The sequence below is a fragment of the Gouania willdenowi genome, chromosome 14 (assembly GCF_900634775.1).
Source record: "Gouania willdenowi chromosome 14, fGouWil2.1, whole genome shotgun sequence".
In the NCBI taxonomy this organism is placed as follows: Eukaryota; Metazoa; Chordata; class Actinopteri; order Blenniiformes; family Gobiesocidae; genus Gouania; species Gouania willdenowi.
In genome coordinates, this window is record NC_041057.1 from 23020897 (window position 1) to 23036350 (window position 15454).

Here is a 15454-nt window from a genome sequence, read left to right on the forward strand (position 1 = left end):
CAGGTCCAACACTTCGAGCAATCCGCCATTTTTATTTCTCGCTTTTATTTTGTAGTCCAAGCTCAAGGATGCCGAAGTTACGAGAGGATACACACGCTTCATTACACCGTCTCCCAGCATCAGAACCTTTTCGAAGTGCGAGTTTTATTTTTCACAGAAATGTACCCACATCTGTGGGTAAGGTCATTTTTGTGTGTGTGAAGCACTTCAAGGATGACTGCTTCTGCAACCTCCGCCAGTATAAAGAAGGATTTGCAGAAAGACTTTGTCTGATTGAGGGTTCAATTCCTTCTATCTTTGGAGACGACAAACAGAGCACTTCGGTAAGCTGTAAATAACGCTAAAAAGTGTGATGATAAGACGTCCCTGTCATTGTTTTGTTAGCATTAGCAGACTTCATATGTTAGCGCTGTGTGCTCGTTTTAGATCCTTGATGATATGGCCTACGTGATTTAATTTAAGTCTAAAGTTTTCATTAGTCATTTCATTTTGCCGTTTTTGTCTTTGAAAAGACTGTATTAAAATGCATTTCGTGACGTTAGCTTGGCGCTAGCGTTAGCTCGGTGTTTGTGTTAGCTCACTTGTTAGGGTTCTGCAGGTTCACATCTTCATTTTCATCTCGCTCCGCTGGGTCAGACTCTGGCTCGAACATGTAAAGCTGGATGGACAAGTCTTCTGTTGTTGACATTTTGTAAATAACCTCTGAATAAAAAGTTTATGCGTCGCTACATAGCCGTATCTCTTCTATCAAACTACAAAAATGACCGAGCAGGGTGGAGTTGAACCGAGTGTCACCTGAAGAGGGGGCGGGGTATGGAGTGTCTCATTTGCATTTAAAGAGACCTCACCAAAATGAGTTGCTCTCAGAAGTGCATTAGAAAAGGGGTCTGTGGAGCTATAATAATGAGGAATTCAGACCCAAGCATTGCAGTTCTGCTTTATATAGACCACAACTGTATGATTTATATCTAAAAAGGAAGGATTTAAAACCATGATGTGTCCCCTTTAAAGCTGGACAGGAATCTTCACATACTTACAAATATATGATTGTATTGATCCAGTCGCATCATGCTAACACAATTAACACATTCTCCACTTAAACACACATACACACACTTTAGTGTACACAACCAGTGGCAGTCTCACATTAGTGCTTTTTCCTGTGAACACTTGCTTAAACACAACCATAAATAACATGCCATACACATTAATGCAAAGTAAAGATGACAAACTCGAGGTGCAAAACATAAATAATAATTATGTATTGCCTTGGTAACTTGTTTTTGTTACAAGCTACATATTTTATTGATTGCCTTTTTGATTTGAATTAAGGTTTTTAATACTAATTCAAGGTTTAATTCTAATATTTAAAAAGCACGTTATTTGTTATTTTTGTGTTGACAGAAAAAACAAGCATTTTTGCACTTATTTTTTAATATCCGTACTGTTAAAATCTATATTCAAAATGTTCCACTTTTATATTCAACATTTTGCACATAATGCTAAAGTTTTTAAAAACCCTTTTCAGAATTGAGATTCGTATGCATTCTGTGAGTTTTCAGTAAAGAGATAAACAAGTTTTTTTAATGACCTTAAAAAAGGAGGTTGAGCGTCAACAATGGGATTCTGTGCTAAACCCCAAAATTCAGTCGGCCTGTCGTAAAAAGTTGAAAGGGTAGCACGTCTCAAGCCTTCATCAGAACTATTGTAGAACTCTGCAGGTTTAACTTTGTGTAATATACACAGACAGGGAAAGCACACAGCTGAGGGCTGGAAACAAATATTTAAGGACCAATCTTTTTTCTTAATCTATTTCTTAAATTACAAGTATCAACTACAATTAACCTCCTTCCATACAACAAAAAACATTTTAGGCTAAAATCACTATTTAGACAATTTGGTGCCGTAGTGTTGAGTGTGTGTCCATGTTCTTCAGAACATCTCCTCATCCAGTGGGTATCATGACCTTCTCAATCCCATGATTAGCTTTTGCATCATGTTCTGCAATTGCATAATCCATGTTGCCGGTAAGGACTGCTGTTTTGTGCTCAGAGATACAGTATGTGGTTTCAGGGGTCGTTTGGTCTGTCCCACAGATACGAACCCACAGCGGCACGACAACATGAAAACCACATGTGGTTGATTTACAGTTCATAAATTCCTGTGCGGGGATGATTAAATATTTTTTGTATTTTCTCTGTTATTGCAGCAGACACAGTTACCACAATACATTCCAGTTGTTGTCAGCCATGTGGTTTTGTTGGGAGTCACGTTTTTGTACATCACAATATTTTTGATCATAGAAGCTCTCCTAAATGATAAAAGGGGTGGAGACTGCCAAAAGTCCTTCAAAGACGGTTTTCTTGAAGCACATGCCAGTGTCTCTTGATTACTTGTTTAATATGTGAAACAATGATTCTATTCAGTCGAGAAGCAAGCCTCGGCCTCCTTATTTCTTGAGTATAAGAGAAGTAATCAGAACGTGGTGTAATATCGGCTAGATAGAGTTGGAGACATCACCTTTTTCCATGAAACAATTAGTTGTGATGGTTATTTTCAGAATGAAAGTCATCAGGATCTGTGATACTTTTGAGCCTAAAAAACTGACCAACAGGAATATTGTCCTTTAGGTGTTTATGATGTTTACTAAAGGCATTCAGTACTGAGTTGTGTTCCATATCATAGAGGTATGAATGGCTCCAGCTTCATCATTATGTATAGTTAAATTCACCATGGTATTCACATGTGAATTTTAGTAAACTTGAGCTGTTCTTAAAGGCACACTCTGTAACTTTTGTCCACTAGGGGCTCTAGACCTTTAACTTTCACATCAAGCGCTCCTAGTGGCCACAAGCGTTACAGCACTGTCGCAAAAATCAACAGTCAGTCGGGACAGCCTCCCTTGTCTTTTGATTTTGTATGCAGACAGTAGTTGACCTGTAACTTTGGGATAAGCATTGGCTCTAAGGGCTGGGTCGGTCGGGCTGGGCTGCGAAGCGGAGCTGGGCTTGGCCACGGCTGGAGGAGCAGCCGCCACCCTCCTCTCCCCGCCGCCGGAGGCCCGGCGCTCGGCCCTCCTCGCGGCGTCGGTGGTGCTCCCCCACTACTCCCAGGGTTGAGGTGGACAGGGGACCCAGTGTGCACATGGCGGTGTATGGCGCCGGGCGGAAGGCAGGTTGGCTGAGGGGGCTGGGTCTTGGCGGCGTCTTTTTTGCCTCCTCAGAAGCAATTTTTAAACTTTTTGCCTGCCTCGGCCAATACCAGGAGTCGAACAAGCGGAAAAATAGTAGCAAAAGCCTAAGCTCAATGAGTATATCCCAACCTGTGGTCACGTGACTGCTGTAAAGTGAAAAGTTCTCCAGGCATTCTCCAGGTCACATTACCTGGCCAAAGACGGTCTGTCTCTCCAAACTTACATAGTTGGTATTTCAAGAGGTAAGCCCCACTCTGAGCATTAATGCTGTTAAGCACTGTATATTGTCCTGAGGAATCATTTAAAATAACATATGGGTCAACACCGCATGCCAGTGTGGCGTTCTGGCTGGGCCATTAGGGGTGGGTGGGGCGGCGGGGGTCTTTAGCAATAACTGAGGCGCATCGCGCTGGCGGTGTCAAAATAGGGTGAGTTGGTGCGCCTGGGGGAAGGCGGTGCAGCTTCCCCTCGTTGCCCAAGGCGGCCGGGGGTGTAGTTGTTATTTATTATTTTATTTATTTATTCAGTTAATTTCCGACATGGTTGCAATCACAGAAATTCATTTTGACATTCAGAGCAGAATCACATCATTGTTTTTTTTTTTTTTGTTTTTTTTGTTTCCTCGGACGTGCTGCTCCTGGTCCTGCTTCTATTCCAGGTCCTTCTGGCCTGGGGTCCGGTCCCTGCTGGCTCTGGGCCCACTGACGGGTGCCTGCCAGCTGCCCGTTCGTTGCGGCTCTGGCCGTCTGCTGGGCGTGGGCCTTGGCCCCTCTGTTGGGGTCTCGGGCGGGGGGCTCTCTGGGCCCTCCCCTCGGGGGATTGGGTGTGGCGGTGGGGGTGGTGGGGCGGATGTCAGTGGGAGGCCCTGGGGTTGGGGGTTGGGGGCGGTGGCGGAGTGCGCGGGCTCCTCGGCTTCTAGATGCTTTCTCGGGTGTGTATGTGGGGGGCGGTGGCTGCCTCTCGGCTTGGTGTCTTTGGGGCGTCTGGGGGGCTACTCGGCTGGGGGGGAGTTGCCTGGGCTCCCTGGCCCCCGCTCTTTCTGCTATTCTGGCTGCGTCCTCGAGTCCGGGGCAGCGCTTGGGTTTACAGTGGCAGTTTCTTGCACATACATCGGTCTACGATGCACTAGCATGCCTTGGACTGTGGGATACAACTTGTAGTGGGCTTAACTTTAGACACGTTGATCCCAAATACCTGTTTCAGGTATTACCATTCACTCCTTCCCTCTGCCCACAGCCACCACCATTATAGTTAAGCCTCATGCCTACAACTTCACATCTCACTCTCACTTTACAGTAATCAACTCTTCCCCACCCTTCCATTTCTCTACCTTGAATCGCTCCTCCCTACTCTCTTCCCCCTCCACCTCCCCCCACTTCCTCATCTAGGTGTAACACTGCCCTCTCTTTTTATATCCTTACTTTAATAAAATGTTTCTTACCCTTCCTTAGGGAGGGCTGGTGATGGTCACATTTATGCAATAAAATAATGCAATTTATTTAATTGTAATAACAAAAACAAAAAAAATGTGCATTGCTGTCTAAAAAAGATTGCACTTCTTGTAGTGTTGACCTTTGACAGCATGTGCAGACAAAAAAAAATTCCCCTCTTGGATGGGTATGGGCAGCACAGTTCAAAGAGGAATACATCAATTTAAGTTTTCCACATCAAGAGACACTAATATTATGTTCTGATCCAAAATGTAATCGTTCAAACAATTAAGTACATCCTTTCACAACGTATTTCAAAAAGAAATCAAAAGATTTGGAAAATGTTTCAGTAACAGAGTTTCTACCTGAGACCTGAGAGTGGGCTCTGGAGGATGTTTATGGATTTTGGGAAGCCTATAGATAATTGGGGTGACAGGGTACTGATTCGTCAGCTAGGCATCATTCAGAGGATTCCTTTCCAGTTTTCTATTTGTGGGTGGGGGCCATCAAATGTTCAATCATTTTATGGTGATAATATTCAGTGTCCAAAACAACCACTGCACCTTTGTCTGCTGGACAAATAATGATCTCTGGATTCTTCTCCAATTCTTAAACTGCTCTGTGCTCCTCATGGTTCAAATTTAAATACCGGGCCTGTATCGTGCTTTAGCATTTCCTTAAAGGGGCAGTATTATTTAAAAAAATCACTTTCTAATGGTTTTGCTGTAGTGATATACATCCCTTTAGCCTCATTCAGAGGGCCAAAGTTGAAAAAGCTATGTTTCCTCCCTCCCTTGTAAATCCACATTTTGTAAAAAGTCAGCTCCAAATGGGTGAGTTGGATTTTTCTCACGTTGTGATTTAACATCGCAGAAACTCCTCCTCCTGATAATCCTGGCTCCTCCTACCCTATAAGAATGTGAGCTCCTCCCTCTCAGACTACCTCACAACAAAAACAAACACTGGCGTTTAAATAATTAATAATAATTAAGCTTTTTTGTCATGTATGTACCTGTACAAATAAAACAAAATTTGTTCTCTGCATTTGACCCATCACTCATCCCTGAGGAGCAGTGGGCAGCCATGGTGTGGCGCCCGGGGAGCAGTTAGGGTTGAGGGACTTGCTCAACATCCCACAGTGATGGCCCGGGTGAGATTCGAACCAGTGACCCTCTAATTACAAGCCTGCATCCTTAACCACAAGGCCACCACTGCCTCTTTAATATAGAATATACTGTACATTATACGTTATTGTCATTTGTATGTCATATATGTAAAGCTACATACACAAAATGTGTTCTCTGCATTTAACCCCTCCCTGAGCAGCAATGGGCAGCCACAGTGTAGCACCCAGGGAGCAGTTACAATCAGTTCCACATTTAGTATCCATTATAATGCCTCGTATAACCTTTGATAAGATCTGAGGTGTTTGTGACCAAATGCGACGCAGCGGTAGGACAAAACAAATGATTATCACTTTAAATGGACTATTACTGTGGTCAGTAGAGATGAGGAGGAGTTACTTAGTAGCTTAACACTCTGGTGAGTGTTTGAAAGAGCGGACTGACTCCGCTGCTGCTGATGCGATAAACACACCCTGAAGCAGCACTGAGATGGACTCACAATCACAATAGCCACTTAAATATTTATTTATTTATTTGTACTATGAAGAAACATGATGTCAAGATAACAAATAAATGATTGAGCAGGAGAGGAATGAAGCCTAATGGCTTATGAAAGGGAGCCATGTGTTTTACTTTAATGTACAGTATATCATGCATATTCATGAAGGCCCAAAAACAGCCTGTTTTTAGAAGCGTCATGAAATTGACTTTTCAGAGGGCTAAAACTCCAGAAAACAGGTGAGTTTGGGAAAATGAACCTCAAATACTATGTTGTTGGGGTTCTTAGAACAAATGGAGATGGGTGAAAAACAGCGTAACACTGGACCTTTAAAAGCTCTCAACTAGTTTGTTAAAGGTCACAGTTCTACTTTAATTAGTTGAAGTCTAAAATGTTGACTTAGGTGAAAAGAGAGAAGGCTCAATTTCTATTTCGATTTGTGGTGACTGTTCAGTAGAATATATCACATTTTATGAAGAGGCTGTGATTGGTCCGAGGATTCTCACGTTGTATGCTTTATTTGTCACTCACAGGATACTGATCAGGTTGATGAAAGACATCTGTTTTAGTTCTGGTTACCAATTTCTATTTGCAGGTCGGTTTCTGCATTGGTAGATTCTCCCTGTTTGTAGTCATTCACATCATGCTGATATTTTCGCATCTTACTGCTAGAGTTGTTTTCTAACTGAATCTGATGAGTTCAACAGTAGATTTCTCAATGAGCTGTACCTCTAAATCCAATGAAGATTTATTCAAGATGAATTCAGGCTTATCAGTGCCAGAAGCTGCAGCTTTGTTGATTCGAAAGCCTCTGGGAATGCGTAGTTGTATGAAAGTGTTCCAGCATGCCACAGCAATCGTGTTTTCTTAAATTTTCTAGTTCATAAAAAAGATGTTTAATCTGTTCTTCATCTTGAACCAAGAGAACACTCTCCACATCTTGCTCAGTGTAAAAGACTGTCTCTGACCTTGCTTCAGAACTTAATTTCCTCAAATGATGAGTGTATCTGTCCACTTTTCATTTGGAGTTGCAACTTCAAAAATAGAGAAACTGACCTTAAAAAAGGAGGTTTAGCTTCAACAATGGGATAGAATAATGTTTTGTGACATGTAATGTTGTATGGAAGGGGGTTAATAGTAATTGATACTTGTGTTTTAAGACATGGGAAAATGAATATTTGGGTCCAGCCCTCAGCTGTGTGCTTTCTCCTCCATTGTATATAACAAAGCGTTGAACCTGCAGAGTTCTACAAGCACTCTGATGAAGTCTTTGTGCTGAAAAAAAAAAGCTTTTTTGTTTTTGTGATGTGAGCTAAATAATTGACTGAAATGTGAGTATTTTGTCCTCCCTGACTCAAAGTCTTGAGATGTGCTACCCTTTCAAAGTTTTTTTTTATGGTCCCATTATGTGCAGCCCAGCAATTTTTGGTCCCTCCTTGAAACCTTATTTTTTTTTTGCATTCTGTGGTGGTTTTAAACTATTTTCTCATTTGCTCATGGCCCCATTCCAGTAGAACAAAATCAGAAAATGGCCTTATTTAAAAAATCATGCATCACAGAGGCATGACTACAACAAAAATAAATTCTTCACAAGTTTTAAACTACTGTGGGAAAGGTGAAACTTTATACCAAACTCTGGGAATGTTTGACCAAAAGAAATTCATATCTAATGCCAACTATTGGCAGTTTTTCTGCTGTTAAGTAAACCTTCCACATCCACAGAAGTATTTGTGTGAATAAGAATGTGTATGTTTTTCTAGAAGGAGATCAAACCTCATACATATTATTGGTCTTCCCATCTGCGTCTCTGTCTTTGACTGTGGTTTGTGTTTCCCTGGTGACAGTGTGGAAAGAAAAGACCCCTTGGCTGCACTGGCTCGGGAGTATGGAGGATCTAAGAGAAACGCGTTACTGAAGTGGTGCCAGAAGAAAACAGAAGGCTATCCGGTAGGGAACAGAGGCCACAGACCTCTCCTACTTGCAGCATCATACTGTCACACAGTATTTTAGCTATCCCTGCTTTTTATAAACCGTGGCTCAGGTGGCAGAGGGGTCATCTTTTGACTGAAAGGTTTGGGGTTCAAACGCAGAGCTATACCTGTCTATGTGTCAAAGAGTCCTTGGGTAAGACACTGAGCCCTAAGTTAATCTCAATAGTTCACTATCTCCTTGCATGGCAGCTCGATCCCATTGATGTGTGGAATGAGCTGATATTGTGAAGCGCTTTAGTGGTTATATAAATCAAGTCTATTTACCATTTCTGCGTGGCTGTAGTCTTGGTTGGTCTCCCTCAGGTTTTCTTTTCAAACTTACCGTACTCAGATGTTGAACTTTGATTTACCCTTGTAATTATCACATTTGTGTGCCTGCTTGTCATTGAGCTGAAGCTAAAAGCCCTAGTTCAGAGCAGTGATTATGTTCCTAAAAATAACCGCCTCTGTGATTTTCCTGCCTCTAGCACGTAGCATGGACTTTGCCAAGAACACACAAAAGCTGACTATCAATACTAAAAATAGGCCCAATTGTGATAAAAGGTCTAAATCATTAGATGAGCTCTAAGATCAATAGTTCCTCTTTCTTAAGCACGTCGCATTCCTGCAAATTGTGAGTCACGCTCTCTGCATGTTAAAGGTTTTTATTTTATTTTAGTTTTCTACAAATTAGTAGAATTTAATGATATGACATTCAGCCACATTTTCACCTCCAATCTTAACCAAGCTGTCAGGTCACTGAGTTTGGACACTTTATGGGCACATGTTGTGTGTGCTGGTAAGACACACAGCAGAGTTTGAAGTGATGTAAATATGTGACCAGAGGAGATAAAATGCTCTGTTTGATAAGACACTCAGCGACTGAGGCTGTGTAACCTTTGTTTTTTGGGACACAACACATTGTAATATTGTAATATCAGGTCATTAGATTATTGCTCGGTAATGACGCAGCATTTGATGTTACAGGGATGCTTTTGTTGTCTCATTTCCTATTAATTACATTTTAGAATAATAAGTAGGAAATTAGTAGTTTGCCAAGGACCTGAGTTTATTTCATGACATTTGGGCCTACTGACAACTATTGAACCCTAAATATTGCTTCCTTCCTCATGGCCAAGATTAAATGTGCTTTTTGATTCTATCTTACAAAGGCTTTAAAACACTGTGATTATCAGGATTAAGAAGATTTGTCTTCCAAGAAAGGAGACTGTTGTAATAACTTTTTTCTAAAGCTGCTGTGGAAGATCCCTAACTTTTTTAAAGGTCCCATGTCATGCTATTTGTCACCAATCTCCATTTGTTCTAAGAACCCCAAAAATATAGTAGTTGAGATTTATTTTCCCAAACTCGCCTATTTTTCCAGAGGTTTAGCCTCTGAAAAATCACTTTCTGAGCAACTCTATACAAACAGGCTAATTTGCTGCCTACTTATGCATATTCATGAGTGGGCGTGTCTATTAACGGGACACTGACTTCCTCCTCCCTGCGGGTTGACGTAGGGCCAGAGGACGGCCCGCCCTCCTCCCACCCACTCTGTAGCCAAGCTCATGCTGCTTTATAAACACAAGAGCGCGGTGGGTGGGGCGTTCGCCGGTACATACATAGACTGTAGAAAATACATACATAGCACTGTGCGAAGGACACTGACATGCTCACCTTTGTGGGCGTGTCTGTTTACATGTCAATCACGGCGGAGAGCTTCCTGGAGGTGTGGCTTCTCCTGCTTAGTGCTGCGTCAAATTCGTCATCAAAGTGGGAACGCATCATCAAATTGGAGTGAGGTGTTTGGGCTCATCCTGCAGTAAGAAAGGAGCAAATCATCCTCTAACTAACGATTGAGGGAATCAATGAAAAAAACACTTTGGGCATGTGTATGAAGCCCTAATAGAACTTTATGATGTTTAAAGCACAGAAGAGTTAATTTCGCTTAACATTTGCCCTTTAAATACAAATAAAGACATAGTGTTGGCCATATAGATCAACGGATCAAAAGTAATTGTCAGATGCGAGTTAGACGTGATCCCAAACAAGTTCTGTCACACCTTATATATCGCTACCAACTAGCAAGAATTCAGGCTCTTACAGACCGGTTAGTTTTTCTTTAAGAAGCCCTCCTATTCTTCATTCAATACCCGTATTAACTGCACCAGTTTGAACTCGGTACCTGTATAAAAGACACCTTCCACACACTCAATGAATAGACTCTATCGACTCCAACATGGGCAAGACCAGAGAACTGTCTAAAGACGCCAGAGACAAAATTGTAGACCTGCACAAGGCTGGGATGGGCTACAGGACAATCGGCAAGCAGCTTAGTGAGAAGGCAACGACTGTTGGAGCAATTATTAGAAAATGGAAAAAACTCAAGACGACTGTCAGTCTCCCTCAGTCTGGGGCTCCATGCAGGATCTCACCTCATGGGGTACAAATGATCATGAGAAAGGTGAGGGATCAGGCCCCAACTACACGAGGGGAACTGGTCAATGACCTGAAGCGAGCTGGGACCACAGTAACTAAGGTTACTATTAGTAACACACTACGTCATCATGTATTAAAATCCTGCAGGGCACACGAGGTCCCCCTGCTTAAGCCAGCACATGTCCAGGCCCATCTAAAGTTTGTCAATGACCATGTGGATGATCCAGAGGAGACATGGGAGAAAAATAGAGCTTTTTGGTTTGAACTCCAGTCGGTGTGTTTGGAGGAACAAGAAAAATGAGTACAACCCTTAGAAAACCGCCCCAACCGTGAAGCACAGGGGTGGAAACATCATATTATTATTTGTATCTTCATTGCACTATTTTTCTGGTGTCTTTTGGGTTTTTCTGTGTATTGCCTTCTGTTGTCTTTTTCATTGAACTTTTTTTTATTGAGCTGTCATGACAGTTAATTTCCCCACTGTGAAATGAATAAAAAGTACTCTATACTTTGGGGATGCTTTTCTGCAAAGGGGACAGGATGACTATTTAGGGGAGGATGGATGGGACCATGTATCGTGAGATTTTGGGCAACAACCTCCTTCCCTCAGTAAAAGCATTGAAGATGAAACGTGGCTGGATCTTTCAGCATGACAATGATTCCAAACACACAGCCCAGGCAACAAAATATTGGCTCTATGAGAAGATTTTCATGGTCCTGGAGTGGCCTAGACACTCTCCAGACCTCAACCCAATCAAAAATCTTTGATGGGAGCCGAAAGCCTTTGTTGGCCAGATGTGTCTGTAGGAGTGGTCCAAAACCCTGCTGGGGTGTGTGCAAACCTGGTGAAGAGAAACGTCTGACATCTATAATTGTTAACAAAGGTTTTTATACCAAAAATTAAGTTCCATCAAATAATTATTTTATGCAATAAAATGAAAATTAGTCATTTGAAAATCATATAATGTGTTTTTATGGATTTGTTTTATATTCTGTCTCACAGTTTGCGTGCGTGCGTGAACGCACATCCCTTATACACATTCCAGTCATGAGGAGAATCAACTATGTTATGTGTCATGAATTATATGTCGTGCAAGTGATGCTTGTGTTGTACTGGTGTGCACCTTCATGAAAGGAACAAATCATTAGGGCTGTAGTCAACCAAGGAAATGGTTGGTCGACCTAGACTATGGCACACGTAGCGATTAGTCTACCAAAAAAAAAAAATGAAGGATGAATGAGCAGGTGCAGAGGACGACGAGGAGAAAGAAAAAGAGAGACAAATATTTTGTTTTGGCGTTTTGTGGTGCAGATTTGCTTTTAAACACATGATATGAACCTTATTCAAGCTTTGACCAGAACCCGACAAAGCAAAAGTGAAACCTACAAGTCTGACAGACATTAGGTGTTTATATCTGTGCCTGACCTGAAACCGACAATTAAAACCTATTATTTCGCCATACAAAGTACCTATTTACGTTTATTTTAGTGGTAAGTATTTATTTATTTATTAATAAACTATTAGTGTCAACATGAGATCAGCGCACAGGGAAACAAACGCACGTCAAACACAGGTGCGCAGTATGTTCGCTGCGTCAGAGACAGCAGTGGATCTATTTACATAATCCAGGTATCAAATATAAGGATAATCCATGTTCTCGTGCAGAAAAAGGATTGATTCAACAGTGGATACTTGTGCTTCAAGCCTGTCTTAATTCATTCTATTATTATTGTATTATATTATTATATTTGATATTTAATCCTTATATATATATATATATATATATATAAGTGCATTTTTTTTTTTTTTTAACGATGTTGAAACTGATATAATTGCTGGTTGACCAATGAAAATCTTGGTCGTCCACGATGGCATTGACCAATTAGTCGACTAAATGACCAAAGTTGGCAGCCCTAAAAATCAATGAATATATATATTTTTTGATCTGCATTAAGCAAAAAGAATGGGATCAACAGAGGCAGATTAGTGTATATATGTCGGGTTCATTCATAATAGTGGGCATCTTTGATGGATGCTCCTGCAACTCCGCTTCATAATATTTTTCCTCAATGTATAATTTTTTTTTTTTTTTTTTGCTGTAAGGATGATCATCAGAGATTCACAAGAGCTGCTGTTTTTGGCCTCTTAAGCTTGTTTCCTTCCTCTGGTGAATTCCTCTACCTTCCTCGGGGATCTCTGTTAGATTATTGCTTGGGTATGTATGACCATGTGATGTGTGTATGTGTGAGAAACACACATTGTGTGGATGCATCAGCACCAGTGAGTGGACCACAGGCCCATGTGGAGCCTAATGGTTTGCTGAGAGATGGTTACTCCCACAGGAAGTGTTCACTGAAAGGTCAGACAGCTGCAGTGTGGCCAGTCTTTAGTCTTTTTGAAAGTCACTAATCACAGGTCTCGTATTCTGCCTGATATGCCAACAGTCTGAGACACAGAGAGCCCAAACGTTCTCAGAAACTGCTCCATGGCCATGTCTCCTCCTTAGTCCCTTCTGTTTCTGTCATGCTGGGCTCTGCTCTGACAAAGGTTAGTCGCTTTCCTTTCTGCAGTGGACGAAGGTCAAACAGATAATGATTCAATACTAATTGGGTCTTTAGCATAGTCAGCTGTTTGGGATTTGGCCTCTTTGGCATTAAAACAGAAATTAATGATCAGTTTGAAAAGGCAGCTTTGCTCATTGTTTTCCATGTTTCCTCCTGTTACTAATATTTGTGTCAGGATGCGATTTCCTATTTCATCTTCTTTGGTCAAGTACGAGACAGAAATTGAGACCCAGACTGAGCTGAAGGGAGGCGTGTTTTCTTTTGGGTCAGCTGACAATAAGGGAAAACAAAACAACTGAAGCTTTGTAAACATGTTTGCCTTATGCTTAAAATAGTGAGAAGTACTGGTAATCATTTCAAAGACTTGAGCATTTGAAGATGTTTCATCCTGTTATAGCAACTGCTTCATAAGAAGCAGCAAACCTCTGTAAAGAGCCTTTCCTCATTCACATGCAAAGCTCCGTCCGTGGTCTACGTGTCTTTACTCACGCAGCAACCGAAGATAAGGTGTGTGTGCACTTATGATGTCAACATAATGCTCGCCACATGTCTTTTGTCCAGCTGTAGTGTTCAATAGAGTCTAAGGATGAGGGGGGAAACATGGCAAATGACATACATTTAAACAGAAGCTTGCATGAGATCACCATGGTGAAGAAGCCTACTCTCCGTCATCCCTCTCCTTTTGATATTATACTTGTTGAATTGCATGTATTACTTCATCTCCCTTCCCCCCCATCCATGTTTTTTCAAACTCATCTTTTTCTCCTCTTCATTCTCAATCATTTCTCTCCTTCCGGGAAATTATTAAAACCACAACATAACCTAACTTCACACTTTAATTTAGCACAGAGGGCTAAAACTCCGAAAAACAGGCAAGTTTGGGAATATAAACCTCAAATACTCAACATGTGGCCCTTCATGTCTTAATTTTAATTATTATTCCCCCAGAAAACCTTAAAATGGGGGAAGTTTTAACCCCTATTTTACTTATTTCCTTTGGTCATTTTGCAACTCCCTTTGTCTCATTTGTGCCCCTTTCAAAAAAATCTGACACTTTTTTCAGACTTTAATTACCTTTTGCCAATAAATATGAATTTTTTCCTATTTTTTGTCCAATTTTGCAAGTTTTTTTATACTTTCATCCAATTTTTGTCCTTTCTTTAATTTTTTTGGCTACTTTTCTTCCTAATACCTAATATCACTTGTTGCCATTTTTCACAATTGTTTGCCACATTTTGCCCTTTTTCACTATATTAAGCTACTTTTTTTCATTACATACCACCTGGTTCCTCTTTATTTGTCCATTTTTGGCCACTCTTGATTGCTTTTGGCCCACTTTTCTTGCCACCTTTTTGCTACTTTTGGACTTTTGGAAAAAAACGTAGCGTTTCAGAAAGGGCCCACTTCAGGTTGACGGCCCACCGGTATGCCAGATGACCAGTCCACCCCTGTGTATACTGTATGTAGTATATTTCCTCACCAGCTGACTCTGAGTCTTAGTAATCCAAGAAGAAGCTCCGTTGCTGACAAGTGTTGAATTCTCAGATACGAGTCAGACGTGAGCCCAAACGAGTTCTGTCACACCTTGAATGTCAGATTCTTGGAACAACGGATCGATCTGCAAAGACCTTAAGCAGATTCTGATTGACTCTGTCCTGTGGAAGAGGCTTAGGGGGCCACATGGGAAATTAGTGCTGAAAACGGACCTTGGTCACATCAGGACTGGACTGGACTCTCATACAGGACTTGTAGCACTTCATCTACAGAGTGTGCAGTACTAGATTTGACTTTTTGCATTTAGGTTAGGTGTGTCAAACATGAGGCCTGCTGGCCAAATCTGGCTCAGAAGAGCATCCAATTCAGCCCATATGAGGATATTTCTTAGTGAAAACGACAATGAAAACATGGAATGGGAACATGTAAATCCCCACACATGTTCAGTTCCAGGTTTCTCAGTCAGTGAGTGCATAAAATACCAGCTTAATACTAATTACATGAATATTTGTGACAACTTTGAACAATTGTTATTTCTCATTTATTTGCTCGTTAACTATTACGACGGTTGGTGGTACCGAATCAATAACACATACCAATATATAAATGGAGCCCATTACCCCGTACATGTCACGGGGGCTCATTCTAATGATTACTCATCCGTTAGTTCTCGTTAGATCGGAATGCAGTTCAGTATGAATACTCTATGAATAAATATGATGAGATGTTCAGAGCCCTTT

General features: G+C 41.3%; 1 protein-coding gene across 10 annotated transcripts in view; it reads left to right on the plus strand.

The window, feature by feature from the left end:
• specc1 (sperm antigen with calponin homology and coiled-coil domains 1) overlaps positions 1-15454 on the plus strand; it is a 98210-nt gene that overhangs the window by 56363 nt on the left and 26393 nt on the right. For all 10 annotated transcript variants that reach the window (XM_028466694.1, XM_028466691.1, XM_028466690.1 and 7 more), the window contains one exon: positions 8091-8193. In XM_028466694.1, the coding sequence (XP_028322495.1) occupies positions 8091-8193 (103 nt within the window). The remainder of the gene's footprint in view (positions 1-8090; positions 8194-15454) is intronic.